This window comes from Chiloscyllium plagiosum, unplaced genomic scaffold (assembly GCF_037043375.1).
Source record: "Chiloscyllium plagiosum isolate Xiang-an unplaced genomic scaffold, Cpla_swu_hap1 HiC_scaffold_3, whole genome shotgun sequence".
NCBI lineage: Eukaryota > Metazoa > Chordata > Chondrichthyes > Orectolobiformes > Hemiscylliidae > Chiloscyllium > Chiloscyllium plagiosum.
The window spans coordinates 105,745,864-105,773,319 of record NW_028270141.1 but is presented as its reverse complement, the minus strand read 5'-3'; the positions used below and the strand labels follow the sequence as shown (position 1 = coordinate 105,773,319).

The window sequence follows — 27,456 nt, the reverse complement described above, 5'->3', positions numbered from 1 at the left end:
ATTACACTGAGGAGCTCCTACAACAATGTCCTGAAGCTCAGATGATTGTCGTCCAATAACCACAACCATCATCCTCTTGTGCCAGTGGAGAATTACCCCAATTCCCATTACACTGCACTAGTTTTCCTGGGGCTCCTTGATGCTGCACTTGATTCAGTGTTTCCTTGATGTCAAAGGCAGTCACCCCCTCCTCATCTCAGGGGTTCAGCTCTTTTGTGCATGCTTGGACGAAGGCTGTAACAAGGACAGGAGTGGTTTAGCCTGGGCTGAACCCATCTGAGTGAATACAACTTCATTGTATTCACAGTCATCTACACTTTGCATCCCTTGATCACCAGGAGTCGAGTGATAGGATGGTTGTTGGCTGGACTGGATTTGTCCTGCCTCTTGAGGACAGGATATATTTGGGCAATTTTCCACATTGTTAGGTAGACGCCAATGTTCTAGCTTGACTAGCAACACAGCTAGATCTGGAGTTCATGTCTTCAGTACTGCTGCCCAAATGTCATCAGGGCCCATAGCTTTTGTGATATCTCGTGTCTTCAGCTGTTTCCTGATAGCATATGGAGTGAATCAAATTAACTGTATGTCAACCTGTGGGACCTCAGGCAAACACCAAGATGAATTGTCCACTCAGCACATCTGGCTGAAGGTGCTTGAACCTGTCTCAGCCTTGTCAGTGGGGCCTGGGCATTGCCATGAAGGTGTTGGGGCTGCAGTGCGCTGTCTGAGGGTGTGGCTGAGCCAGCATCAATTGAAAGGAATTGGTGTTATTTGAAAAGGAAGGAAGTGCCGTTTTCCTGCCATCTCCCCATAACCCTGCACAGTTAGAGGATTCTGACAGGCTGAATGGCCTCCTGTAGTGTAATGATTTTGTGAATTTAGGGACTACAGTAATGTTGCAGATGCGGAAGCCTCCATGCATGCAACTCCAACTGTAGTTGTTTTATGTCGGAGGCCAGTTAATATATTAATGTAAAAATTCATATGTAATCTTACTTTGTCTTTAACAAACTTGTGTGATGTTGTAGTGAGCAGAGTGTGTAGGAGTATCCCCAAATATTTTATTGTGCAAGCCTCATGCGTATATACAATGAGCTTTCACACAATATAGAGAATTTTAAAACACCTCTTGATTATACCCTAAATGGTTAATTCTAAGTGTTCTGATTTTGCCTTATTGATCATTTCTGGAGTCATAGACTTGAGGCTACATTGTTGAGAACAGTCTATTGCATCACCCACAGATCCATGAATTAAATAATTTATGAAGCATCTTTCTGTTCCTCCTGATTTCCCAAATGATTCAGAACAAATTAATTGCTTTTCCCAACAAATGGCCAGTCACAAAACAAAGGTCACAAGGAGAAGAAATTATGTTTGATATTTTCAAATCAACGTGTTCAGAGATGTTATTATGCATTTTTGGAGCAGGTAGGACCTGAACTCAGGGATAGGGAACTACCACTGTGCCAGAAAACCCCACCTAAAGAAACTATTATAAGCTCTGAGAGAATTGATGGTTGTTAATTTTTACTTGAGGTGTCAGTATTTACCAATACGGCAGCAGAAACTCGTTAGCCTTGTTCAAATGAAATATTTGGATATTTTGCATCCACCTGAATGGGCAAGTGTGGCCTCAGTGTACTGACTCTTCTCAAAAACAGCACCAGCTCAGTACAATGTAGGTTTCAGCTTAAAAGGCGCGTTTAAATCCAGGAATGAGGCTTGCAACCACACTATACAGTTCAAGAAAGAAATAGAAGTAGAATGGAACTGAGTTGACGGGTGTGTGGACATTTAGCTCTCGCTTCATAGCCTGGATATCCTGCAGAACGAGTTGGGAGTGGAACTGTGCAATCATGAGTAAACAGTTCCAGGTTATAGATGGAAGGTCATGGACCGACAACACTTCTCAGAGGAATTCCTGCACTCATGGTCTCTCATCATCCCAGCTTTGCCTAACATATAGCTCCAACTATTTAGGGGTATTCCTCCTCATGACACTCCAGGCCTGGCTTTTCTACAGCTTCTTAAACCAAACTGTTTTTTATTTTGATTTTTTATTTTTATTCATTCAGTTTGAAGATGTGCAGGTTAGGTTGATTGACCTGTAGTGTCCAGGAATGTAGGCCAGGGAGATAAGCCATGGGAAATATGAGGATAGGCTGGCAGACTGGGCTTGGATGGGATGCTCTTCAGAGCTTCAGTACTGACCCGGTGGGATTCTGATAGGATGTGGGTGTCCATGACTGGACCAGCATTTCTTGCTATTCCTAATTGCCGGAGGAGAGTTAAGGGACAACAACATTGTTGTGGGTCTGGAGTCACATGACGGCCAGACTGGATAAGGATAACAAATTTCATTCCATAAAGGGCATTGGTGAACCAGATGGGCCTTTCCTGACAATCAGCAATGCTTTCATGGTCATCTTTAGATTCTCATTTCCAGATTATTATTGAATTCAAATTCCACCATCTGCCGTGGAGGGATTTAAACCCAGGTTCTGAGAACGTTACCTAGATCTCTGGATTAATTGCTGACTGATGTTGAGGAAAACAATTCTTCCATCTCCTCCAGCACTCGGTTCCTGCACCAGGTCTGGATTGAGGCTATGATAATATCCGGAGCCAGGTGACACTGGCAGAACCTACATAATGTTGCGAAGTTATTGATAATTTGGTGTGTCTTGACTGCATTATAGATTACTGCTGTTGTGCTGCTGATATTGGTGGAGAGGATAAGTCAGCGCAATTTGAAAATGTTGAATTTCCTTGCTTTCTGAGGCTGAACTGTATCAGAGCAATCTTACACTCTGTTAAGTAGACACCGTGTCAGTTCTAATGGAAAATCTTGGCTAAGGGAGCAGTTTATGTGCTGCCATCTTCCTAAATGTACTTGTGTGGAGAACTCCGTATTCCACGACAGAATCCAGCACCTGAGCTACAATAATTTGTTCCAGCCAGTTGCTCACTTCAGTAACAGCTTCTTACCCCTACGTATAGCCTGGAGCCATGTTGACAATGTTGGTGTAGCCACATGTTGACAGTGTTGGATAGCAGCATTGGCGTGTAGATGTGTTAATGTATCCAGCCCATTCTGGCTGACAGATTGCTGCTTCGATTGTTTTAAAACTTTATGTTCTTTGTATTCTTGTCTTCAGTGTGTCATGAACAAGATATTAAATTAATGTCAATTATCGTACGTTTTTCGTCAAATTCATTACTTGCTGTTTTCCTTTGAAGGTGGCTAATTCATATAAACTGATATAATGGGTTAAATGGCTGAAGACTACTGAGGTAGCAAGTTCAGATGGTTTGGCCGCAGGGATATTACAATTGGCAATAGAAGACCAATTAATTAAAAACTAATGTAGGCAGCTCTTTGCAATACTAACCATCTCCACATCCATAAATACTGCCTGAGATTTAGTGATGTGTTCCACACGTGTTGATCATTTTAATATGTTGCTGCAAGAAGCTTGATGTTTTTTTTTCTTTTGCCTCCAGGGTTGTTTTGTCTTCAAGCCAAAAGATTCCAAAAAGAGAAAGATACCTGTTGCAGGTTTGTACCCATGATAACATTGAGTAAATAAGTATTGCATTTAAAACAAAAACACCGCCATATTTAATGATGTTCCAATCATTATTTCTATCACCTGTTTGTTTCTGCTGTCTCTTCCTCAAATGTTTTAATTCCTACGTTTCCACTTCCCCTCCCAAAACATTGATTCAATAAAGGGGTGTTTTGAGGATGAACACATGCACGTGCACAAGGTTCTGGGAACTGGAGTGTGTGCCTTTTCCTGACCAACTGCTACCCTGTACTTCAGCTGCAAAAAGAGGTGCAATGTATCTTAATACAAGTGGATGATTCAGCCTAGGATGCTACTGCATGCATTTCCATTTTTAAAATTAGCTTGCATACAGTTAAAAATTTGTAAAGTACAAAATGAAAGTGATAATCCTGGCCCCTTTGCTCAGCTGCATTATTAACCTAAATAATTAATTTACTCTCAAAAATATGAGCAGGAAAAGAAAGATGGGAGCGTGCAGGGTTGGAGAGGTGAGAATTGTTGGGTCCTGGGTAGAGAGGGGTGTGTAGTAGACTAGAATAGGAGGGAAAGAAATTACTTGAGTTAGTGGTCTGAATGTCCTTAACTAATCATACAGTGGGACAAAGTTTACAAGAAGAAATATTGGATGTTTGTGGTAAAGGGACGGCTATAGTGATGGGAGACTTTAATATAAATTTAAAAGATCAGATTATCAGTAGCAGATGAATGGGGAGTTCATTGAATGTTTAGAACAATGAGTGTTACAGCAGACCAGAGAGCAGGTTATGTTAGACTTGGTATTGTGACAGGATTAATTAATGACCTTAACTATGGGAATCCATGACCTCAGTGTGATTTGAATTTTACATCCAGTTTTAAAGGGATAAGATTAGGACTAAGATTAATATTGAAATAATAGCAATTATGTGAGTATGAAAGCTGACGATACTGAGGTGAACTGGCTTCCCAGGTAAGGGATAGAATAGAGACACAGCGGATATTTCAGAATACACAGAATATATATATTCCTATTATAAAGAAAAGCCCTGAAGGAGAACCCACTATCCATGGCTAACAAAAGGTAGGGAAAGCGTCAAACTTAAGGAAGAAGTGTATCTGTGCAAAGATGACTGGCTGTACACATGATTGGTCAGAAAATAAAGAATGGCAGAGAATGAATAAAAGGTGAATCGGGAGGAAGGAATTAGTGTGAGAAGAAGCTAGCTAGGAATTTAAAACCAGCAAGCGTTTCTGTGTGTATTTAAAAAGGAAATGAATATGTAAAGCATGTGTTGGTTCTCCAGAGAATGAGAATGACGAGTCTATATATACAACAATTCAATGCCTCACTAGGGTAACATCTGGACATCAAGCCCTGCTCTTCCTCAATTTGTCACAAAAGTTTCATCAATATATGCAAAATTCCCCAATTTACCACTCTTTCAAGACCCAGATTAACGGAAAGTACAGACCAGGTTTTTGTATATAACAATAACTGCTATCTATTACAAATAAATCAGTTCTAGCTACAGGTAAATAATTATTAACTGTCAACCTATATTAAAACTCTAAAACTCTTGATTTTCTTTAACATCCCCCTACACACACACATACACTCACACATAGAAAAAAAAAATTGGTGTTCTTAGCGGAGGGAAGAAACTGGGAGGGCAGTTCAGTGGTCCCTGTCCATAGGGTTAACTGAAGTGAGCTTTGTGGGTGGTCAGCACTTTCTGCGTCTCGATCTTCCTTCTCCAGGTACTTTAACTTGCTTGTAGGAGACAAAGATTCACAATTTATAAAGTCTCTGGCTTAACGTTTAAAAGCAACATCCTACAGCAATTGTTAAGGGAAAGTAAACTGGTGACTTTCAGGCTTTTGGAGCTATTTCACTGCAGAGCCAAGGGCACCACCTACCGTTTAGGAGGCATGAAAGCTTCTGCCTGTTTTGTTCACATCAACAAACACATAGTTGTTGGCAGGCAGGAGGGCTTTGTCATTGACTCCACAGACCAATCAGCCTCTTGTTACTGGCTGAATCCCATTTTGTACACACTGATCCAATTCATCTGCAACTAGTCTCCCATCACTGGCTGAGTAAACAGCATTGCATCAGTGTAAACAGCCTGAACAATGAGTCAGGTTTCTTGATTTTAAAAAGTACAGCAATCGCTTCCACTGTGCTTGGCTTTTAAATGAATCTTTTTGCATTTAAGTCCCAAGAATACTGAAAGATAAAAAGCTACAATATGCTTAAAGCAGATGAAAGTAGCAAATTTTGCTTCTATGTTCACTATGGAGGTTACAAAATTATCTTGATAATGGCTGTACATGAGGAGGCAGAAGGGAGAGAGGAACTTGACAAAATTACAATCATGAGGGAAACAAATGGATAGAACCTCAGGCGGAGAAATCTCTGGGATCAGATCTTAAACAAGGCTGCTAACGGGATAGAAAATCTGTTGGTGTTACTTTTCCAAAATCCTTCCATTCAGGGAAGGTTCCAGACTGGAAAGTAGCAAATCTTAAACCTCTGTTCAAGAAATGGGCGGTGCAGTCGCACAGTGGTTAGCACTGCTGCCTCGCAGCGCCAGAGACCCGGGTTCAATTCCCGCCTCAGGCGACTCTCTGTATTGAGTTTGCACATTCTCCCCGTGTCTGCGTGGGGTTTCCTCTGGGTGCTCTGGTTTCCTCCTACAGTCCAAAAATGTGCAGGTTAGGTGAATTGGCCATGCTGAATTGCCCATAGTGTTAGGTGAAGGGGTAAATGTAGGGGAATAGGTCTGGGTGCATTGCGCTTCGGCGGGTTGGTATGGTCTTGTTGGGCTGAAGGGTCTGTTTCCACACTAAGTAATCTAAAAAAAATCTAATCTTAAAAAAAAGAGAGGAGGACAGAGAAAACAGCAACTGTAAACACGTTGGCTTCATATCTGTCATAGTGTAATAGAGATGTACAGCATGGAAACAGACCCTTTGGTCCAAATCGTCCATGCTGACCAGATATCCTAAACTAATCTAGTCCCATTTGCCAGCACTTGGCCCATATCCCTCTAAACCCTTCCTATTCATATATGCATCCAAATGCCTTTTGAATGATGTACCAGCCTCCACCATTTCCTCTTGCAGCTCATTCCATACATGCACCACCCTCTGCATGAAAAAGTTGTCCCTTTTAAATCATTCCCTCTCACCCTAAACTTATGCCCTCTAGTTCTGGACTCCCCCGCCCCAGGGAAAAAAAACCTTGTCTATTTATCTTATCCATGTCCCTCAAGATCTTATAAATCTCTATAAGGTCACCCTTCAGCTTCTGATGCTCCAGGGAAAACAGTCCCAGCCTTTTCAGCTTCTCCCTATAGCTCAAATCCTCCAACCCTGGCCACATCCTTGTAAATCTTTACTGAACTCTTTGAAATGTCCCAAAATCCTTCTGATAGAAAGGAGACCAGAATTACACACACTATTCCAAAAGCAGCTTACAACTCTACTTTCAAAGAACTATGAACCTGCTCTCCAAAGTCTCTTTGTTCAGCAACACTCCCCAGGACCTTACCATTAAATATAGAAGTCCTGCTCTGATTTACCTTTCCAAAATGCAGCACCTCGCATTTATCTAAATTAAACTCCATCTGCCACTCCTCAGCCCATTGGTCGATCTAACATGGTTATGGATAAAGGGAGGCCTGCAACTATACCATATTTGGATTTCAAGAAGGCATTTGATAAGTTGGCATATAAAAGATTCTTGCAGAAAATAAAAGCTGACAGGATAAGAGGTAATATATTAGCGTGGATAGAAGATTGGCTAGCTGGCAGAATACAGAGGATTTTAAAATGGGCTTTTGTCAGATTGGCAGGATGTCATGAATGGGGTCCCGCAAAGGGCTGTGATGGGGCATCAATTTTTTTTCAATACATATCAATGACTTTCTTGCTGTATGTCTCTATGACTTGGATGAAGGAAGCAAAGATATGCTAGCAAGATTTATAGATGACAGTAGGAGAGATAGGACAGTATGTTGTGTGAGGAATACACAGATGCAGACTGATTTGTATAGGGTAAGTGAGTGAGCAAAAACCTGGAAGACGGAGGATCATGTAAATTTGTTCACTTTGGCAGGAAGAATATCAGGATAGTTTATTACTTAAAACGGAGAAACAACTGAACTTCTAAGGTGCAGAGAAACTTTTAGTTTGATAACTTACTTTGGAAATTTATAATCTTGCTACCAAATAAATGCAAAGTCTTGCAGGTAACCAGACATACATTCAGACGGCACATTTAAATTCAACTCTCACTCCGAACAACAATGAACATAGAGTCATAGAGATGTACAGCACAGAAACAGACCCTTCGGTCTAACTTGTCCAAGCCGAGGTGTGAAACTTTGCTTTTCTTGGAGATTTTTGGGAGAGTCTGATAACTTCAAATTAAAATTTTGAGCAAGGGACTAAAAAAGGGATTATATTCAAATTGTAAAAATGTGTGCAATTTATTTGATGTCGATAATACCTATTACAGCACCACCTTCTGGTACAGCTGATTCAGAAGCTTTTGAAGGAAATATCCCTGTTCTCATTCATCATTCTACATACAAGTGCTGCAGCTGAATGAGTGCCAACATACTGAAGATGTTGTCATACAAATCGACCTTTGAAGCCTCCAAAAGGTGTTTCCAAAATGGGGATTGGGGGTCAAGTGAACTTATACACCAAAGTGTGATCACTGATGTGGGTGGTTTTCATGTTAAAATGCAGGGGGACAAAATACCAGTAATTCATATGAAGTTTGTGGCAAAGCTTATGCAGAAAGTAGTTGTGTAAAGATACCATTAACCACATTGAAGTCTTAAAAACTGTTAATTTCATTGTGTTTGGAGTCTGATGCAAAGAGTTCATAGAATTTATTCTGAGTCCCTTTAGCTAGATGTGTTTTTGTTTCAGAATCCTCCCTCTGCCATCAAATTGGATAGTTAACATTTTTTTGTTGTCTGAATAATCTGATAGGTTTTACATTATTGACTTCCCATGATTTGATGGGAAAATGTTGACAGACCATCAAGGGGTTAGTGTGTACGTTTCCAGTCTTGGTGATTTTGTATTTTCCCTTATCAGCCAACCAGCTCTTCCAAAGGTTGGACTGCAGACATGAGGCCCCACAGTATAATTACAATGTGTACATTATTTCTTTGTAGGCGTTTCTAGCTCTCACTGGTTAAATGGGATCGGAATAAAAGCTGCATTATTAATGCAAAAGATTGTGACATCTCTTCCACACAATACCAATTAATAACTTCACTCCCTCTTATTTTTCCCGCCATTTTCACAGATTTGTGTTAACATGTTTTCGGGGAACTCCATTGTTTGGCGTGATATTATATTTGAAAATGCGAACAGACATCAGCTTTATTCTGTTGGCCTTGCAGGCTTACACCACTGTGAATCTTGTCTTCTCGTGCACTGTTGTTTTCATCAGAACTGTTTTTGCATCTTTCCACCCCATCACATGGTTGCTGGGAGTATCGGAATGTATGTGTGTCTCATCCTGCTGTGATATAATGGTTACTCCTGTATTTTCTGCTGTTTGATGATGAATCCCTGCTAGCTGGTCATTTTGTCATCTCTCCCGCAACATGAGTCATTGCTGTTCCATAAGGTGACTACACCAGCTAACTGTTGCTCGGAAATCTTTGCTGAGCTCTGGGTTTTACTGGGCCCACTGAAGTGAGTATAAACACATTGCATTTCTGATGAGGATGAAACCATTCCACTACATGCTTTCCAATATCAGGCAGTGGCTGTCCCTGTTTTGATTTACGGCAACAAAAATAGAGAAATTATTTCATTGAAATTCTTCCTAAAAGCTCAATGCACATTTAGTCTTGAGCATCCCTTTCGGGGTCAATTCCTACTACTTCCATTCTTTTACCAGATCTTCATGAACACCAAATTCCCTCACTGTAGTACATATATTTACCGAGTTGGCAAGTATTATGACTATTAGCTGGAAACCAGCTTCCTTCATCTTGTTAGAAGACTGACTTCACTGTTGACCACATTGAATCATCTCTGTGTGACCATGCCTTAAACTTCACAGCAACAACCTGGTCACCTGCCGATCCCTTACCTCCAGTTAGAACATGCATTTCTTGGGCAAAACGATGATGCTGACTATGAATGTGAGTTTGGCATGTTGTGGCTGGAATTATATCCCAAGACTATCCAAAGAAACAATTTTTGAAGCAGAAAATTGAAGTAATCGGATATGGTGATTTGACTTGTTTGCTGCAGTGTGTTACTTTGGAGGTTTGCCTTTGAGAGGACTGCAGTGCTCATATTGTTGTCCTTCTGCAAGGTGTGCAGAATGCACTCCAAACAGTGAAGGTGAGTATCATTGAGCAGCTGTTCTTGTCTCTGCTTCCTGCTGTACCACAAGGTGCTCAGAATACAGGCCTATTAAACCAAAACCTTGGACCTCAGACAGGGCTTGATGTATTTCCATGCACACTTTGTCATTTGTCTATATGTGATGGGTGCTTTCCCTAAGCATCAAGAGACGAGTTGTCTGTCACCCTGGATCCAAGGTGGCAAAGAATTTGTGAACCATTATCAGTGGTATAGGCAGTCTCCTTGATACTTATAGTCAGTGAGAACAACAAGGAAACGCAGTCCTTTTGTTGCACGAGAAAATGTTATTTATATTACGTGCACTTTAGGACATTGCTGGCTGTTTGATATGCTGCATTGAGCTTTTAGGAAGAAATTCAATGAAATCATTTTTGCATTTTATAAAAACCTTCCCATGTGAAGTTCAGGTGCTTCCCCCCTCTACAAGGGCCCGGAGTGGGGACCTATTGCCTGTTTTCACTAAAGAAGGTGTGTGCTGAAAAGGCAACAAAAAGAAGATGGCTGCGGTGGATTTTAAGGTATCCTAAAATATTTATTTCTTAAATTTTGAAGTTGATCAGAGCTGCTTAGTTATGACAATTATTATAACTCTGACCAAAGCTATGCTCTGATTTCTATATTGCAGCTGACTTCTTCAATAAAGGCGATGCTATTTCAGAGAGTGACAGGTTGCGGTTTAGTACTTATGAGTCACTATGGCAACAGATGAAAGAGGAAACTGAGGTAAGCTCTTGTATAGAAGTCAGGCCTGGATTTTAATGACGCATTCGGATTATAATGAGTTTAACAGAAGGTGTCATTTAATTGATTTATATAAATCGTAAAATTGTGCTTTCCACTTGAGCAGCCTCCACTTCACGGGATCATTACTGTGTTTTTGTGTAAATAAATGCAGGTTCGGTTCAGTGAGTTTAAATGTGCTGCATTTAGTGAAGATTAATCAATTAATTTCTACAGTTTTTATTATATGCAAGTTGTTTAAGTTTACCCTTCGTATAAAGGGATAGAGAGTTGAAAGTTATGGTGTGCTCTGGGATTGTATTTCTCCTGCCAGGTGCATGACCACATTTCCGATACACAGCTCCTAGTCATAGATCATAAGGGTCTTAAGGTTTCACTCAGAATGCTGCCCGGCAATTGGACCTCAGCAATGTCTGGAACACGGTCAACTTGGGCCGGGTCTTCCCACCATCAGGAGTAACTGCTTTTATCAGAAAGCTGCTGCTCAGGAATCCACACTTCCACCATCACCGTGGCCAGAGTTGGGCACATGCTGGGTGGTGGGGACCTGGGTTGGATGTTGCCCCGGGAATTGTGGACACAGGGCAGAGTGGACATCCAACTCACAGCCCCTGCCATCAATCTCCTCAAGATGGCGGTGCTTGGACCCAACGTAGTGCACCAGTTGGAGGGTGTTCAGGTGTGTGGTTGGATCGTGTGTGTGTGTATACCCCTGTTTGGAGAGAATTTCATATCGGCCCCAGGCTCCTGGACCGCCCTTAGGAGCCCACAACCTGAGCCACATCTTGAAAATGTGTAGTGTGTCTCTCCATATGGCACAGAGATTCTGCTACACTCCATCCACTTTGATTCCTTCATCTGTCACCCAGACAGGCCTTGGTCTGCTTATTTACTGCCATGCAGCAGGAATCCCCAGTAGAGAGCTCTTTACACAGGAGACCTCTTTCTTCCACTCGGTGACCTGGGGTGGATTTGTTGCACACAGCAGTCCCACGTAACCACAGTTTGTGGCGGTTCACAGACTCCCAAACCAAACTGTTTATTTTTCGGCTCCATGGACCATGTGTATACTGGTTGTGGGTGTTTGCACTCTCTTTTTAATTATTTGAAAAACCTTTTGTTGTGTTTTTGGTTGTGCTTCAGCTGCTTGCTCCTAATCGCTGGGCAGCCAGTGGGGAGAGGTGTGGGTAATGGGAGAATATCCTCATGGGTCAGTTCCTGGGCCTAGCCAGGCTGGCTATTAACAGTTCCAGGCATTGGGCTCTGGAGAAAGTCACTTCTGCCGACTGTCCGCCCCTCTTGCATGGTCATGTTCATTCCCAAGGGAGGGATAACATTGTATCATAGAATCATAGAGGTTTACAGTGTGGAAGCATGCCCAACTTGTCCATGCCACTCAGTGTGCACAATTAAACTAGTCCTATTTCCCTGTCTTTGGTCCATATCCCTCCATGTACCTGTCTAAACATTTCTAATTTATAAAATTGTACACGCTTCCACCATTATCTCTGGCAGCCCATTCCTGACTATCACCCTCTGTGAGAAAGAATTGCCCCTCTGGACCCTTTTGTGTCTCTCTCCTCTCACCTTAAACTTATGCCATCTAGTTTTAGACTCAGTGGGGAAAAGCTGTTGGCTGTCGACCCTCTCTATGCCTGTCATGTTTTCACAGACCTCTATAAGGTCACCCTTCAGCCTCCTACACTCCTGGGGAAAGATGTCCCAGGCTGTCCAGCCTCTTCTAACTCAAACTTTCCAATCCAGGTAACATTTTAGTAAGTGTTTTCTGCACTCTTGCTAGTTAAATAATATCCTTTCTATAGTAGGATGACCAGAACTACACACAGTACTCCAAAAGTGGTCTTACCAATGTCTTGTACAGCTAAAACAAGATGTCCCAACTCCTATACTCAATGCTGTGACCGATGAAAGCATGTCCATTAATGTTTTTAGAGTGAGGTAGGCAACGTGGGGGATACAGTGCTTTATCTCCCCTTCCAACTCAATTTTGATTTAGTCCTTTCCCTCTCTCCCTACTTTCCTCTCACTTCTGATGATTTGAATTGCCTTTAACAGGCTTTGCATGAAAATATTGAATTAATTACATGGGTGTTTTACTGGTGGTAGTTACTATTTAAAAAGGAAAACAAAAACACACAGTCACAGTGATTTTGGTCATGGGGAAGTTGTTCAGTTGTGTGTGTGATAGCACTTCCAGATTTCAAAAAAAAAGGAACAAGCGGTCATGGATGGAACCCGATCCTTCGGTCCAACTCGTCAATGCCAATCAGGTTTCCCAAACTGAACTAGACCCATTTGTCTGCATTTGGCCCATATCCTTCCTTTCCTAGCTATGTATTTGTCCAAATGTCTTTTAAACATTGTAACTGTACCTGCATATACCACTTCCTCTGGCAGTTCATTCCAAATACGAATCACCCTTTGTGTAAAAAAGGTTGCCCCTCGGGTCCCTTTTAAATCTTTCCCCTCTCACCTTAAAGTTATGCAGTCTAGATTTGGACTTCCCCATCTTGGGGAGAAGACCTTGGCTATTCACCCTATCCTTTTGTGATTTTATTAATATCTATAAGTGCTTAAAAACTGGAAGGTGGAAGTAGGGTAAGACTCTTGGGTGGCACATTGGTAGTGTACCTACGTCTTAGACTAGGAGGCTGAGGTTCAGATCCCACCTGCTCCAGATTTGTGTAAAATGTCAGGGATAAAACAGAATGCAGGATGGAAGGTCAAACTTAATCACTAAAAGGGGCCGCTCTACCTCACAGCTGCTTACTGATCCAGAATCACAGTCAAGGACTGTGCTCCTTAAAAAGTGCCAACCTGTACCCAGATGGATTGTGTAGCCTTCCTCTCCAGTCACGTCATGTCAGATCTTACTGGCATCAAAAATATACCTGCTGTCCACCATTACTACATCTTTTAATATTTGTTCATAAGATGGTGCAACTATTGCCCGTCTAATTGTCCATCGAGCAGTTAAGAGTCAACGAGATTGCTGTGGACTGAGAGTAATGTGTAGGCAGACCAGGTAAAGATGGCAGATTTCCTTCCTTGAAGCACATTAGTGAACCAGCTGGGTCTTTGCAACAGTTTGCTTTGGTTCTTTTACTCCAAATTTTTAATTGAATTCAAATTTCACCTTCTGCCATGATGAGGTTTGAAAACATGTCCCCAGACCTGGTGTGTTGCATACTAATCCTGTGCAGTGGAATGGAACTTGATATCACGTGAGTGCAGAATGTTACAGGAGAAAGTGGGGACTGCATATGCTGGAGATCAGAGTCAAAATGTGTGCTGGAAAAACACAGCCCGTCAGGCAGCATCTGAGGAGCAGAAGTGTCGATGTTTTGAGCATAAGCTGTTCATTAAGAATGAGGATGCAGGATGTTACAGACTACTGTCTGCTCTGACACTGTGCTTATAGCTTATTTTTTGTTATGGTTTATGAGCACTTCAGACTAGACCAGCATTTATTACCCAGATCGAATCGTCCTAGAGAAAGTGGTGGAGAGCCGCCTTCTTGAACTGCTGCAGTCTTTGAGGTGGTCAGTCCACCTACTGTACTTTTAGAGGGGGGGAGTTGCAGGATTTTGACCCAGTTTCTATACAGGACATGTGGGGGGATTCAACAATGGTAATTTCTTTTATTTTTGCATGGATTGTGAAAATTACTGGCATTTGTTGGCCAATCCCTAAATCCCTTGAATTGAGTGGCTTTCATAGGGCAGTTATGCTTAGATCTTCACGATTGAACAAATTCGTTTTGTAGAAACCATAATGCGTTGGGGGTGTTGCAGCATCCTGCCTGCCAAGGTAACTGCCAATCAAATATCTTGCTACAAAACTCAAATACCCAAAGCTCCAGGGACTATAAATGGCTCTTGTTCCAGCCTTAATGCACAGATTAGATGCAGTTATATTTATTGACTGATTTTCACCCATTGAATATAATCCATGGCAGAGAAATACAGCCAGGGTTTTCAACAAAAATGTTGTATACTGATAGACTCGTCATGTAAGAACACAACACAATTGTTCTGGATACGTTGTCATACAGCACAGAAACAGACCCTTCGATCCAAATCATCCATACCAATCAGATATCCTAAACGGATCTTGTCCCATTTGAGAGCACCCGGCCCATATCCCTCCAAGTCCTTCCTATTCATATACCCATCCAGATGCCTTTTAAATGTTGCCATTGTACCGGCCTCCACCATTTCTTCCAGCAGCTCATTCCACTCACGCACCACCTTCTGCGCAAAAAGGTTGCACCTTAGGTGTCTTTTATATCTTGCCCTCTCACCCTAAACCTATGTCCTACAGTTTTGGATTCTCCCACCTCAGGGAAAAGACCTTGTCTATTTACCCTATCCGTGCTTCATGTGATTTTTTAAACCTCTATAAGTCCACCCCTTAGCCTCCAACGCTCCAGGGAAAATAGCCCCAGTCTAATCAGCCTCTCCCTACAGCTCAAACCCTCCAACCCTGGCAAAATCCTTGTAAATCTTTTCTGAACCCTTTCAAGTTTCACAACACCCTTCCTATAGCAGGTAGACCAGAATTGCACACAGTTTTTCAGACGTGACTTGACCAATGTCCTGTATAGCCAGAACATAACCATCCAACTCCTATACTCCCCCTCCTCTCTTGCCTCCCTTTCCATCCTTCCTGTAGCATTTGTATCCTGGAACATTAAGCTGCCAGTCCTGTCCATCCCTGAGCCACATCTCTGTAACTGCTATGGTATCCCAGTTCCATATTCCTTACCATGCCCTTAGTTCATCTGCCTCACCTGTTAGGCCTCTTGCATTGAAATAAATGCTGTTTATCAGTTGTACCTTGTGCTCTACTTTGTTCCTGTCTATCCTGTTTGTTTAACTTCCTCCTTTACCCAACTGTGCCATTCTCAGACTGATCTCTTTCCTCACTATCTCTGTGGATCTCACCCTCCTCACCCCTTTACTCGTTTAAGTCTTCCTGAGCAGCTCTAGCAAATCTCCCTGCCAGTATATTAGTCACCTTCCAATTCAGGTGCAATCCATCCTTCTCGTACAGGTCACTTCTACCCCAGAAGACATTCTAATCATCCAAAAATGTGATCCCTTTTCCCCTGCACCAGCTCCTCAGCCACACATTTATCTGCTCTATCCTCCTATTCCTGCCCTCACTAGCTCGTAGCACCAGGAGCAATCCAGATATTACTACCCTCGAGGACCTCCTTTTTAAATTCCTGCCTAACTTCCTATATTCTCTCCTAAGAATCTCATCCTTTTCCTATGTCTTTATTCCCAATGTGTACAATGACCATCTTCTGGTCCCTCTCCCCTTTGAGAATATTCTGCACCCTCTCTGAGATACCTTTGATCCTGGCTCCAGGGAGGCAACACGCCATGCTGATATCTCGCTGTCAGCTGCCAAATCGCGTATCTCTGACTAGCAAGTCCCCAATCATAATCAATCACTTGGAAACTAATGTACCAGACTCTTACATTAGAGTCAGTCTTGGTACCAGAAACATGGCTGTTCATGCTACATTCACCCAAGAGTCCATCACCCCCTACATTTTCCAAAACAGCAAACTTGTTTGAGATGGGGATAGTGCAGGAGTCTCCTGTGGCTATCTGCCCCTCTCTCCTACCTTTCCTGGAGGTCACCCATTTACCTGACTGTATCTTCAGTTTTTCTCCCTCCCTGCAACTGCCATCCATCACACCCTGAGCTCCTGTAAATTCCTCATTGCCTGTAACAGCTGCTCCATAAGATCCATGGGGACCAATAGGATTCGCAACTAAACAGACTTCCTGCAGACATAAACATCAGTAACATGGAAACTCTTCCTAATCTGCCACATCCAACAAGAAGAGCAGATCACTCTAATATAGGCTGCCTTTGCACCTTAACAATCTATAGACCCAGAAAATAGCACAATCTTACTGCTCTAAAATCCCTGCTCCAGGCTAACTTGGTACCTATGTTTTCAAGTTTTTAAAGTTTATCAAGAGACAGATCTCAATAACAACACGTAATCCAAAAAGGGCCCATTTCTACTCACTGTTGTAGATTTACAAAAGAAAAATAGTAAGATTATACTTTAAAAAGCCAGTTAGCTGCTCCTTTGCTATGAGATCCCGCGCACCGGTTTCTCTAAGGTCAGCTGTAAGTTTCGCTGTTTGTTTATTTTTCTTAGAACTACATCTGATGTCCAGAGATACTTGAAACTCTACAGCAAAGGCAGCAGCTGTGCAGATTCACTGCTGGGTCAGCCAGCAGTGTAGGTTACTTTCTCCTTTTGAATTATTTCCCATGTGGTCACTGTCTTTGTCGTCCTTCCTCCTTTTTAAAATGCTGCTGTTTTGATCTTTTTCTTCTCCCCCAAAGTTCCAAAACAATGCAACAGCTTATAAAGCAGTTATTACTGCTCCTAGAATTTGAGGAAATCAGCTCCAACACTGATTATACCTCAAAAAAAGGAGCCCCAATTTTTTTTTTCTGTTCTCCATCTTGGATTATCTAGAATCCTCGACAATCAATTGAAAGCTTGGGGATATCATACTAAATTGCTTATGTTGCTGGGCTAGTAAGCCTGAGACACCAGTTTGTATTCCATCACTGGAGAGTTTAAATTTTGTAAATTCAGTAAATCTGGAATAGCTAGAAACAGTGGCCATGAAACTGCTCGATATTTTGTAACACGCCGTCTGGTTCACAAATGTTCTTTTGGGAAAGAAATCTGCCTTCAATATCTAGTCAGACCTGTGTGTGACTCCAGATCTAGAGCAATGAGTTTAGCAAGCCATTCAGTTGTACCAAGAGCAGTTTGATACGGGTGATCTATGCTGGGTTATCCCAATACCCTGTGTGTATGGCTGCATGAGTAAGTTTCAAATATTCTTGAAGCCTTGCTTTAGGTACATTACAGTGTTTCACACTGACAGCAGTGTGCCATGTTAGGGACAGTCAGTAATTCTGCTGCCAGAGGTCTGACTATGCCTCTCTTGGTGTCTGTCAAGATCAAGAATTCTAATTGCCAGGCCATGCTGAATCTAGTTGCACACTGTAAAATCCTGGGATAGAATTTATGCACGGTTCTCCCAGTTGCCCCACTGTAACGTCAATGCAGGCTCTGAGGAAATTCGTCAATAGCTGCTAATGCACTTTACTGGATGTTATACCTCAATTCCAGTGAGAGATTGAGAAATCGTACTGGAAATTGCAGCCATCTGCGCTGAGGATAATTTGAAGGTAATCAAAGTGCAAAATACTCTAAATGCTGGAATCTAAAATAAAAACAGAACATGTCGGGAAAGAAAAAGTTTAACAGGCCGGGTTAATTTAAGAACATTAGTTTGAAGATACTTTCTGTTGCTGGGGCAATTTCTATATTGGTTGATGTACATATGAGTTAGGAACAGAAGTCGGCCTGTGCTGTATTTTCTGTTAGCTAACCAATCCTGTACTAATGCTATTAGCTTAGCCCTACACCATTAGTTCTTATTTTGTAAAACTTTTGGTGCGGTATTTTATCACTTGCTGTCCTGAAAACCAAGTACGTCACATCTACAGCATCTCCTTTATCCAACTTGACTGTTACCTTCTCAAATGACTCTTAATAAATTAGTCAAAGACAATTTCCCTTTCACAAAACTGTGTTGATTCTGCTTGATTGTGTTGAGATTATCCATATGTTTTGCTATAACATCTTCGTCATAGAATCTAGCATTTCCCATAACAATTGTTAAACACAGATATGAACATTTGTAGGATTTTTCTTTGGACAAATCTGTCATTTTCAAGTGTGTTTTTTTTTTTGCATAGTGTATATATGTCATATATAATTTAAAAATACATGTTTATAATATACTACGTACATATTTTTAATTTACAGATATTTCAAGATAATTTAAATGAGAAGATATTTGATAGTTTATTATCATTTATTAAAAATTCCCACATTCACCTTAATTCGAAAGTAAATGATTGGAGCTATCGGATGCGATGCAGTGAAATTCCCACGGCAGCGGTTGTTCTTGGTAAGTACGTTGATCTCTGATGTCAGTAGACAAGGCCTCCCCTCTCTGAATAGTACAAAGCTACTACACAGGTAAATGACAGCAGCCACCATCATCATACTGATTATTATTATCATTATGTATTTCCAAACACGTGAATACCACCAGAGAAACTAATGAGGTTCTGCCTTTTAAGAGTATTGGTGATTTTCCATTCCACTCGTTAGTATTTCAGCCCTAAGCAGAATTCTTGCAGTAAGTCCAGAGACGGTATGTTCCTGTTATGGTGAAAGGAAAGGCTGGTAGGAAAATAGAGAATGCTGGATGACTAAAGAAATTGAGGGTTTGGTTTAAAAAAAAGGAAGCATATGTCAGGTATAGACAGGATAGATCGAGTGAATTCTGAGAGTATAAAGGTAGTAGGAGTATACTTAAGAGGGAAATCAGGAGGGCAGAATGGGGACATAAGATAGCTTTGGCAAATAGAGTTAAGGAGAATCCCAAGGGTTATTACAAATACGTTAAGGACAAAAGGGTAACTAGGGAGAGAATAGGGCCCCTCAAAGATCATGTGTTGCTGGAAAAGCGCAGCAGGTCAGGCAGCATCCAAGGAACAGGAGAATTGACGTTTCGGGCATAAGCCCTTCTTCAGGAATCTTGAAGAAGGGCTTATGCCCGAAACGTCGATTCTCCTGTTCCTTGGATGCTGCCTGACCTGCTGCGCTTTCCAGCAACACATTTTCAGCTCTGATCTCCAGTATCTGCAGTCCTCACTTTCTCCCCTCAAAGATCATTAAGACGGCCTTTCTGTGGCGCCACAGGTGATGGGGGAGATACTAAACGAATATTTTGCATCAGTATTTACTATGGAAAAAGACATGGAAGGTATAGAATGTAGGGAAATAGATGGTGACATCTTGAAAATGTCCATATTACAGAGGAGGAAGTGGTGAATGTCTTGAAATGCATGAAGGTGGATAAATCCCCAGGACCTGATCAGGTATATCCGAGAACTCTGTGGAAAGCTAGGGAAGTGATTGCTGGGCCTCTTGCTGAGATATGTGTATCACTGATAGTCACTGGTGAGATGCCAGAAGACTGGACATTGGTTAACTTGGTGCCACTGTTTAAGAAGGGTGGTAAGGACAAGCCAGGGACCTCTTGACCAGTGAGCCCGATGTCAGTGGTGGGCAAGTTGTTGGAGGGAGTTCTGAGGGACAGGATTTCAATGTATTTGGAAAGGCAAGGACTGATTGGGATATGGGAAATCATTTCTCACAAACTTGATTGAGTTTTTTTTGAAGAAGTACCAAAAAGGGTTGATGAGGGCAGAGCGGTAGATGTGATTTATATGGACTTCAGTAAGGCGTTCGACAAGGTTCCCCATGGGGAGACTGGTTAGCAAGGTTAGATCTCATGGAATAAGGGAGAACTAGCCATTTGGATACCGAACTGGCTGAAAAGTAGAAGAGAGGGTGGTGTGGAGGGTTGTTTTCAGACTGGAGGCTTGTGACCAGTGGAGTGCCACAAGGATAGGTTCTGGGTGCAGTACTTTTTGTAATTTATATAAATAATTGGATGTGAGCTTAAGATGTATAGTTAGTAAGTTTGCAGATGACACCAAAATTGGAGGTGAAGTAGTCAATGGAGAAGGTTACCTCTGATTTCAATGGGATCTTGATCAGCTGAGCCAATGGGCTGAGAAGTGGCAGATGGAGTTTAATTTAGATAAATGCACGGTGCTGCATTTTGGGAAAGCAATTCTTAGCAGGACTTATACACTTAATGGTAAGGTCCTAGGGAGTGTTGCTGAACAAAGAGACCTTGGAGTGCAGGTTCATAGTTCCTTGAAAATAGAGTCGCAGGTAGATAGGATAGTGAAGAAGGCGTTTGGTATGTTTTCTTTTATCAGTCAGAGTATTGAGTACAGGAGTTGGGAGGTCATGTTGTGGCTGTACAAGACATTGGTTAGGCCACTGTTGGAGTATTGTGTGCAGTTCTGTTCTCCTTCCTATCGGAAAGATGTTGTGAAACTTGAAAGGGTTCAGAAATGATTTACAAGGATGTTGCCAGGGTTGGAGGATTTTGAGCTAAAAGGACAGGTTGAATAGGCTGGGGCTGTTTTCCCTAGACCGTCGGAGGCTGAGGGGTGACATTATAGAGGTTTATAAAATCATGAGGGACATGGATAGGGTATATAGACAAGGTCTTTTCCCTGGGGTTGGGGAGTCCAGAACTAGAGGGCACAGGTTTAGGGTGAGAGGGGAAAGATATAAAAGAGACCTAAGGGGCAGCTTTTTCACGCAGAGGGTGGTACGTGTATGGAATGAGCTGCCAGAGGCAGTGGTGGAGGTGAGTACAATTGCAACATTTTAAAAGGCATCTGGATGGATATATGAATAGGAATTAGAGGGATATGGCCAGATGCTGGCAGGTGGGACTAGGTTGGATTGGGATATCTAGTCGGCATGGACGAGTTGGACCAAAGAGTCTGTTTCCGTGCTGTACATCTCTATGACTCTCTAACTCTAAACCCTTGGAGATTGATGACCTACAGAATTGATTAATGTCCTACATGAACTTAGAAACGGGTGTAGACTATTGAACCCCTTGAGCCTGATCTGTCAATCAACAAGATAATTGATCTTTGACCTAACTCCATTTGCTTACCTTGGGCCCATATCCCTTAATATCTTTGCTTAATAACAGTTGTCTATCTCAGATTTAACTTTAACAGTTGGTTCCAAAGCTGCACTGCTGTGTGTGTGTGCACATGTGTGTCTGCCTGCCTCTGTCTGTCTGTGTATAGAAGTGCTTTCTAACATCTCTCCTGAAAGGTCTGGCCCTAATTCTTGAGAGTATGCCCCTGGTTCGAGAATCTTCAATCAGTGGGAATGGTTTATTTTTATTTACCCTATTCTGGTATTACCTCAATTTTCCATAAGAGTCAGGGCAATTTGAGATCCATTTCTGAACATATCTTTCTGAAGTTATTAACTTATAGAAAAGTGAGATAATTATAAGAGATATTATCCCCGAACTGCTACCACCACGGCTCCAAAATGAACCGATTAATGCATTCCTAATGACGGGTTTGGCACAGACCAGTCACGTGCCTCCAGCCTTTCCATCAAAATGGCAAAGGATAGCATATACCCTCCCCATTCATTGTATTTCCATGGTGACTCTCATGGCATGACAGAAGTCAAGATCAAGATAAATCCTCATCAGTTCAGACTTTGCTTTCTTAGAGAGAGATTCTTAGCTGTGGTTTACAGAGAGGAACAAAGTCTCATATTTCCCTTCACTGACAATCTCCTTAAAGTATCATATTTTGGCAAAGGGACTTCAACAAAAGAAGCAGCAAGTAAACAGAAGTGTGAACTTAGAAACCTTCAGACTGGAATTAAAATCCAGCAGTCCCTCAAGCAAATTGAGGAGAGCCTGAGAACAAGAGAGTGTTGGAACTGCACAAGTTAGCACGTGTTGAAGAAAAGACTATTATTAATCTCCTTTAGAATCGAAAAGTCAAACAAACGTTTTAGGAAAAGGGAAAATCGTTAAGATGGAAAATAACCAATACTCTAGTTGATGAGATTATAATATCATCTTAGTCAGCAAATAGAAAATCAAACATGCAGATGGCTAAGGTCATAAGAGAGAGGCACAAAGAAACAAGGTAAGAAAATTGAGAAATAAAATCAGCCTGCACATCAAGACAGGGCATGATCACTGCAAAGACGTAGGCAGACAATGAGAGTGTCATGTCCAAAATGGAGGAAAAAGATTCAAGCCAACACAAGGGCACAGCAGTAACTCATCAGGACTATGTCCAACAGAGGAACTTGATTGTCACTCTTCAACTCTGACCTCCAGCATCTGTAGTCCTCACTTTCCCCAAGCCCTTATTCTACTTCATACCCTCATTGTCAAGGGACCCACCACAACTTGGTTGAAACAGTCTAGAAGACAGGGATTGAGGGGACAGCGTGCATATTGGGTTAAGAAGATTGCAAACTACAGAAAATTTGGGGTCACGCACATGGATGAAGGTGATTGGACATACCTGACTGTTCTACCAGTGTGTGGCAAATATTAGATTGGTGGAATAAAAACAGAGAATGCTGGAGAAACCGGTGGTGTGAGCTCCAGAGGAAGTGGTGGAGGCTGGTACAATTACAGCATTTAAAAGGCATCTGGAAAGATATTTGAAGGGTTTAGAGGAAACGGACCACATGCTGGCAAATGTGACGAGATTAGTTTAGGATATCTGGTCAGCATGAATGACTTGGACTGAATGGTCTGTTTCCACGATGTACATCTATTTCTATGACTCTAAGGTCTGGCAGCATCTGTGGAGAGAGAAGCAGAATTAATGCTTCAGGTCCAGTATGACTTCTTCAGAACTGAAGAGGGCTAAAAATGTGATGATTTCTATGCTGTTTTAGATGGCGGTGGGGAGGAGGACCATTTGGGACGGATGGAAATGTGTCCAGACCATAAGGCAAACTGCTAATAGTATTAGATGAAGGTTAGGCGTTAATAGCAGAAAATCAGAAAGTGTGTCAACTGTACTGAGCAAACCTATGCATGCAAGACTTGGTGGGGAGTGGGCTGGGAAGGGACTAATCAAAATGGAGGACTGAGTTTATGGTCTGAAGTTGTTGAATTCAGTGTTGAGACTTGAAGGCTGTAAAGTGCTTATATGGTAAATGAGGTGCTGTTCCTGTAGTTTGCATTGGTCTTCACTGGAACACTGTGACTGGCCTAGGACAGAAATGTTTGGATGAAATCAAGACAATGTATTGAAATAATAACATTGTTTTGGTGAACAATTGAGAAGATAAGGTACAATTTTCGATTGGTGGGATAGGACTGTGTTTGAGGAAAGCAGTCAGTCAGTTGCATGTGAGATTCTGATCTTTCTGTGATTCTGTGCAGTGCGTTTTTTTAGCTTGTCTCTTGTTCATCCACTTACCCTGCAGGTGTGAATGTTCCTGACCATGAAATGACGTTTCAAAGATTTTCAGACCTCGTGAAACAGTCTCTTACCCCACATGTGGTTTGTCTGCATGGGAAGGAGTGTACAAGTAAGAGCGAGTCTACTTTAATGCCACACCAACTTTATGCTTTCTATGTGAGACAATCTGCTAATGGTCTCATCCTAGTTTTTCTGCAATGATTATGTACTTATTCCCTGCTTAGGCTCTTATTTGTGTTTCCTTTAGGATTTTAAACAACTTTGTGCGAAACTCCAGGCTTGGCATCCGAGTGTGCTCCCTCACACTGACTCATGTTTAGGGGTTGAGAATGTGGTGCTGGAAATGCACAGCAGGCCAGGCAGCATCTGTGGAGCAGGAGAACCGATGTTTTGGGCATAAGGAATCCTGAAACGTCAATTTTGCCGAAACGTCGATTCTCCTGCTCCTCAAATGCTGCCTGATCTGCTGTGCTTTTCCAGCAACAAACTCTTGACTCTGATCTGCAGTCCTTACTTTCTCCTAATGTTCAGACGTGCAGAACAAAACCCATTTTGGATTTTGTAATTTGGTTTTAGATTGTGCATGAGTTCAGAATCCACAGAACAGCTAGTTTTTGTGGTACAGGAAGAAGTTAGTGCTGGAGGATATAAAACTAGTTAGCACAGAGGAAAGAAAGAGTAGGAATTAATAGGCCGTTTTCAAAATGGCAGCCAGTAACTAGTGGGATGCCACAAGGATCGGTTCTGGAACCCCAGCTATTCACAATATATAGTAATGATTTGGTGACATCTCAAAGTTTGCATACGATGCCAAGTTATGTGGAGGGTGAACTGTGACGAGGATACAAAGATCCTTCAGCATGATCTGGACAGGTTGGCTGAGTGGCAAATCAATGGCAGATGCAGTTTGTTTTGGATAAATGTGTGATTATTCACTTTGAAAGCAAAAAAAGGCAGATTACTGCCTGAATGGGCTGTAAATTGGGAGAGGGGAGTGTGCAGTGGGACCTGGGCGTCCTTGTGCACCAGTCTCTGAAGGTGAGCATGCAGGTGCACAGGCGGTAAAGAAGGTAAATAGTATGTTGGCCTTCATAGTGAGAGGTTTCGACTACCAGAGCAGGGATGTGTTGTTGCAGTTATACAGGGCCTTGGTGAGGCCACACCAAGAATATTTTGGTCTCCTTTTCTGAGGAAGGATGCTCTTGCTCTTGAGAGAGTGCAGCGAAGGTTGACCAGGCTGATTCCGGGGATGGTGGGACTGACATGTGAGGAGAGGGGGATTAGGTTAGGATTGTTTTCACTGGAGTTCAGATGATTGAAAAGGGGGGTGTTCTCATACAGCCTTATAAAATTCTAACAGGACTAGACAGGGTAGATGCAAGGAGGATGTTCCCGATGGTGGGTGTGTCCAGAACCAGGGGTCACAGTCTGAGGATTCGAGGTGGACCATTTAGGATGGAGATGAGACATTTCTTCGCCCAAAGAACGGTGAACCTGTGGAATTCATTACCACAGAAGTAGTTGATGCTAAAATCATTGAATGTATTCAAGAGGTGGCTAGATATAGCACTTGGGGCAAATGGGATCAAAGGTTATGGGGAGAAAACAGGATCAGGTTTTTGCATAGGACAATCAGCCATGATCGTGATGAATCGCAAAGCAGGTTCGAAGGGCCAAATGGCTGCCTCCTGCTGCTATCTTCTGTGTTTCCATGAGCCACTTTCAGAAGTGTGTGCTTTCAATTGCATATAGAGAAAGTTCAGTTAACAACAGCATCTTCATATGGCACATTTCAGTGTGGGAAATGTGTCCTAAGTCATATCCCAGGAGAACATTTCGGTGATATTTAACTTTGTAACACATAAAGAAAGATATTAGGGCAGTTTACCAAGAGGCAGGTTTTAAGAAGGCGAACAGTGAGGTGGAGATGTTCAGGAGGCAGTGCCAGGATTTAGAGCCTAGGTAGCTGCCAAGGGTGAAATGATGAAAATTAAGTCACTTGTACTTACAAATTCATAGTAATGTTAACATGCAAATATTCCTTTAGTCAGTTCCAATGTCTGAACATTGCTCAAGTTCATTTGTTTATCAATGCTCCTGCGAGCAATGGCATACTTTTGCCATTTGGATTGTCAGAGTGACCCCCCCGACCTGGAAATAGTTTAAGACGCTCAGTGCAGACAAATTAATTTGAAATGGTGTAATGAGAAAAGCCTGACTGTGGGTCATTTATTCGCCTGATTTGACAACCCGCCTAATACTATCGAATGTTCCATCAAGATCTTTCCAGATAATGGTGTCTTAGCTGCGTCAGGCATTTTGCCATGATGTTTATTTATTTTTCTGACTAGCTGTGAAGCAGGTTTTACAGAAAGTTCTGATGCACCTCCTGGGTGGCACTGTGAATGATGAAGAGGCAGAAGAGGAGGATATGCACCATTCTACTCCACTCTCCCAGAGGAGAATACACTGCTCTATGGCCTCCCTCTCTGGGTGGTACAAAGCTATCACACAGGTAAGTGACAGCAGCCACCATTATTATCTTGATTATCATGACATGACAATTTTCCAAACCACTTAAGTAACTAATGAGGGTTTAACTTTTAAAAGCATCAGAGAATTTTCCATTTCACCAGTTAGCATTTAAGTCCTGAACAGAATTTTTACATAAAGTCTCAGGCATTGCAAACTGCCATTTTTGTTCTCCAGCATCTGAAACATTTGATTTGTGACTGATTCTTGCTAAATGGTTAGAACTGCATTCTGTTAATTTTTCTTTTTCTGTTCTTCGCTGTGAAAGATTGAGGACACTGCATAACGTAACTCACAGAATCAGAGCAGCACTGTTATGCCAAAGACAAATTGAGACATGAAAGAAAGACATGCTGTGATGAATCAGATCGCATTCATGATTTGTTAATCCTGTGTTGGAACTGGTTCGTTACAAAATAAAACAACCGTGGTCTTATGTTAATCTCTGAGTTGAACTGTTAAGAGTTTCAGCTCCACTCCAGACACTTGAGCACATAACTGCTGTACACCCATATCTCAACTTACATTGTGAGGAATGAGCCAGAGGTGCTGGATTTTGAATAAGGTGTTCAATTAAAGTCCCATCTGCCCTTTTAAGTAGGTATTAAAGCTTCCAAGACACTGTTTGAAGAAGCACAGTTTTCCCCAACATTCTCGCCAACATTTATACCCCAACCAAAGTGCTAATAAAAGCTCTTTGTGGGATCAAACTATGTGCAAGTTGGCTGTTGCTGCATTTCGCATTTCACAGCAGCAACTAGAAAATGGATTCACTTCATTGTACGTGAAGCCCATTTGAATGCCCCGAGGCTATCTTGTATAAATACAAATTTGTTCTTTGTTTATAGTGCTTTCTCACAAAATTCTTGCCTTTTTTTCTTAATCTGCCATCGTGATCGCTGTTGCATTTTCAGTGCATGTTCAAAATCATGGAACCGGATTTTCAAAGTACCATGGAGGTTGGGACTCCGTGCAGGTGAAAATTTAAACTGGAAATCCAGGAGGTCATCACAGATTTCCAACATCTCAGGGGTGGTCTTGTATTTTCAAAGAGGGGAGGGAATTAGAAGTTAAACGGCTGCTAGTTAATGGTCCCTTGTGGTCAACAAGCAGCACGTCATGGGGCACACCTGCATCATCAGAACTTAAATCTTGATTGGGGAAGCCCTAGCAGTTTGGTGCATGATAGTACATTCCTGCCAGATCA

The 27,456-nt window shown here is 41.9% G+C and overlaps 1 protein-coding gene across 1 annotated transcript in view; it reads left to right on the top strand.

Moving 5' to 3' along the window:
* Positions 1-27,456, top strand: part of orc3 (origin recognition complex, subunit 3) — a 66,580-nt gene that overhangs the window by 3,464 nt on the left and 35,660 nt on the right. Inside the window, exons 2-6 of the mRNA XM_043686893.2 lie at positions 3,511-3,565; positions 10,591-10,688; positions 18,613-18,757; positions 23,722-23,826; positions 26,069-26,232. Coding sequence (XP_043542828.2) covers positions 3,511-3,565; positions 10,591-10,688; positions 18,613-18,757; positions 23,722-23,826; positions 26,069-26,232 — 567 coding nt within the window. The remainder of the gene's footprint in view (positions 1-3,510; positions 3,566-10,590; positions 10,689-18,612; positions 18,758-23,721; positions 23,827-26,068; positions 26,233-27,456) is intronic.